Source organism: Octopus bimaculoides, chromosome 7 (genome assembly GCF_001194135.2).
Source record: "Octopus bimaculoides isolate UCB-OBI-ISO-001 chromosome 7, ASM119413v2, whole genome shotgun sequence".
Lineage (NCBI taxonomy): Eukaryota > Metazoa > Mollusca > Cephalopoda > Octopoda > Octopodidae > Octopus > Octopus bimaculoides.
The window spans coordinates 30,878,647-30,882,531 of record NC_068987.1 but is presented as its reverse complement, the minus strand read 5'-3'; the positions used below and the strand labels follow the sequence as shown (position 1 = coordinate 30,882,531).

The following is a 3,885-nucleotide window of genomic DNA, read 5'->3' as shown; positions in this document are numbered from 1 at the left end:
TGTGTGTGTGTGTGTGTGTGTGTGTGTGTGTGTGTGTGTGTGTGTGTGTGTTTATCATTTACTCAAAAATATATTTAAATCATTCAATCATAAATATATATAAATATCAGTTAATGTGCACAATATAAAGAAAAGAGTTACTGATAGTTTCTAGCTGTGAGAGCACACAGTGAGACATGTTCTAATAATGCACCTTGTGTCTCCAAGCAATCACTGGGCTTTGAGCACATGATCTGCTGTATTTGAAAATCAGGACACAGGTATATGAGAACCGTGAGATAAAATGAGGAGAATGTTGATGCAAAAAGTGGAAAGGCGAATAAAAACAGAAAAAGAAAAGAAAGACAATTTAAGTTATATCCCCTTTGACTGTAGAAGTCATAATTTAAGTACTTGTTGAAGAATAATGCAATAGAGAGTGGTCCAAAGTCCGCAAGGCAGCTGCTCAGTTTGGAGAGGGCAGTGTCCTCCAGCTTGTCAAAGGAAATTTGTCCACATGCTTACATTTGCCAAAAATGTTGGATCTGGAATTAAGTAGTGTGGTGGAGTACTTAGATCTAAAAAGAAATGTTCAGTCTTTCAGTTATGCATAAGTTGCATTTCTTAGATCCATTTGCTTATAGCATGGATTTCTCTACAATTTTCCACTTGATTGTATGTGGTGTACAGTTGATCTTCAAACCCCATATGTTGCTAGCCAACTTAGTGCATAAAAATTTGATAACTAACAAGTGTAATAAGATGTGTGTTCATGTGCATTTGTGTGTGTGTGTGTGTGTCTTTGTGTTTGTGCTTATTCCCCACCACCTCTTGACAACTGGTATTGGTGTATCTACATCCCTGTAACTTAGCAGTTCAGCAAAAAAACACAGGCATAAAAAGAAAATAAGTACCAGAGTCGATTAGATCAACTAAAGTTCTTCTGGGCATTCCCCCAAAATAGCTGCATTCATACATATAATATTTTATTGAAACTGTAAAGACTTCATAAATTGTCACATACAGTTTCACATAACCGATTGATTACATGAAACTCTATGTAATAGTTTGTGAAGTCTTCAGCTCCAGTAAAGCTAATTTACTTTGCCTTTGGTAATCAAGTACTACCTTTCCACCTTGTTTTGCACCTGTATGCTTGTGGCTTCATATATACTTGTGTATGTGTGTTTATATAAAACATTTCAGCATCGCTTTCTAGCACTTGTGCTGGTGACATGTTAGAAAATCATTTGATCGAGGTCGTTGCCAGTGCCACTGGACTAGCTCCTGTGCAGGTGGCACGTAAAAAAACACCTTTTTGAGTGTGGTCATTGCCAGTACCATGTGACTGGCCCTCGTGCCAGTGGCACGTAAAAACACCCACTACACTCTCGGAGTGGTTGGCGTTAGGAAGGGCATCTAGCTGTAGAAACTCTGCCAGATCAGATTGGAACCTGGTGCAGCCTCCTGGCTTGCCAGTTCTCAGTCAAATCGTCCAACCCATGCTAGCATGGAAAGCGGACGTTAAACAAAGATGATAATGATGATGATGATTTCTAACATGTATGTCATTGAAAAACCAGGAACTGCAGTTATTCAACAACACAATGCAGATAATGTTTTTACTCCAGAGCAGCTCCTATTGCATAATTCATATGTTCATATATATATATACATATGTGCATATGTGTGTGAGTAAATGTCAAACGATGGAAAATGAGTGCACAACACTGCATTGGTGGATATGATTTCTTTATTTGTGAATTAAGGCTACCATTGGTTTGATGTTAAGAAAAGTAGGAATATATCCTTGTGTCTAACAATTTTTTCAAGCCACATTTTGGAAAATACAGTCTCATTTACGTTGCAGAGATTCTTGTGAATTCTCATGAATCAAACAATAAATCAAGGGTTGTTACTCATGGATGACAGCCTTTGAATGTTTGTCTCCCTTGGATTTGTCTTTTGGGCAAACTGCTGTGTGGTCAATTTGTTTGCATTACTTTGTTTTTGTTCTGGGTGTGGTAGTCATATACTTCTGTGCTGAGGTAGTTCATTATTGGGGCATATTTCTTCTATGTGTGGAATTTGTGTGCTATGTGTGTTCAGATTTTGCATTCAGGAAAGGGGATATCTTGGTGGGATTAACGTCACAGATGGTGACTCTCCTTTGAAGTATTTAAGTGTAAGATATTGCTTGTGTGTACAGAAAGTTAGAAATAATAATAATAATAATTATAACAATACCTATTGTCATAGGTGCCCTGGGAATGACAGCGAAACGGGCTGATTACTACCTAGCTCAGATACCAGGAAACCCCAAAATGGCTGAAGTTCAAAAGATAGTGCTCATGGGAACTGCCCATATCCTACGTAAAATACTGTCTATGTGATCTCAAATTTTAAAGCAAACACATAATTTTCTTATGGTTTCTTAAACATTCACTTGAACAAAACTGTACAAATCCAAATATATGGTACCCTAGGTATAACACCTACATGAACTTCTAACTTGTTGTCTCTTGAGGTCTCTGGGTGAGACTTGGATCCAACTTGTACAAATGCAAAACAAAAGTCAAACATAAAATAATAATAATAATAATAATAATAATAATAATAATGATAATAATAATAATAATCATCATCATCATCATCATCATCATCATCATCATCATTATTGGCAAGCTGGTAGAATTGTAAGCATGCTGGGCAAAATGCTTAGCGGTATTTCGTCTGCTGCTACATTCTGAGTTCAAATTCTACTGAGGGGGGGGGGGCAATAAATTAAGTACCAGCTGTGTACTGGGATCGATCCAATCAACTGGCCCCCTTCCCAAACGTTTCAGGCCTTGTGCCTATAGTAGAAAGGATCATCATCATCATCATCATCATCATTATTATTATGTTGCTGTTCAGGCAGAACTGTTAGCATGCCAGGCAAAATGCTTAGCAGCATTTTTTCTGTCTTTACATTCTGAGTTCAAATTCTGCTGAGGTCAATTTTGCCTTTCACCCTTACAAGGTAAATAAAACAAGTACCAGTTGAGTACTGGGGGGTTAATGTAATCGACTTACTCCCCTCCTGAAATTGTTGGCCCTGTGCCAAAATTTGAAATCCTTACTATGTTGTTTTATTTTTAATTCTAACAGGTATTATGCGAACAGGTTATCTTTCTGAAGAGGAAGTTAAAAAAGGAAAGACCCTTCATTTTGCGGATATTGAAGAGGAAGGAGAGCTAGACAGCGAGCAAACTGGGTTATCTGGCAGAAAATTAAAGTATTTATTTATTTATTTATTTAATTATAATTTACTACTTAATAGTATATTGTGTATATTATAACATATGTTATATTATAGCTAATATTTATTCCCACTTAAATGTGGATGTTCTGTTAGAACAAACCATACTGCAATAGATACCATGAGAGAAACTCTGATATTTGCTTTTGGTGCAAAATGGACTCTTGCACCCAAAATCCAATATGAGAGTTTCTGTCATGGAATCTACCACAGTATTGTTTGTTCTAATAGAACATCCACATTTAAGTGGGGGTAAATATTACTACTTGGTATTAATACTGCCTCTGTCATAATCATCATCATTGTGGAGGCGCAATGGCCCAGTGGTTAGGGCAGCGGACTCGCGGTCATAGGATCGCGGTTTCAATTCCCAGACCGGGCGTTGTGAGTGTTTATTGAGCGAAAACACCTAAAGCTCCACGAGGCTCCGGCAGGGGATGGTGGCGAACCTTGCTGTACTCTTTCACCACAACTTTCTCTCACTCTTACTTCCAGTTTCTGTTGTGCCTGTAATTCAAAGGGCCAACCTTGTCACACTGTGTCACGTTGAATATCTCCGAGAACTACGTTAAGGGTACACGTGTCTGTGGAGTGCTCAGCCACTT

At 37.9% G+C, this 3,885-nt stretch overlaps 1 protein-coding gene across 1 annotated transcript in view; it reads left to right on the top strand.

Annotated features, from left to right (window-relative positions):
• The window catches only part of LOC106874171 (ankyrin repeat and MYND domain-containing protein 1), an 84,310-nt gene that overhangs the window by 56,944 nt on the left and 23,481 nt on the right, over positions 1–3,885 (top strand). Inside the window, exon 13 of the mRNA XM_052969145.1 lies at positions 3,130–3,256. Coding sequence (XP_052825105.1) covers positions 3,130–3,256 — 127 coding nt within the window. The remainder of the gene's footprint in view (positions 1–3,129; positions 3,257–3,885) is intronic.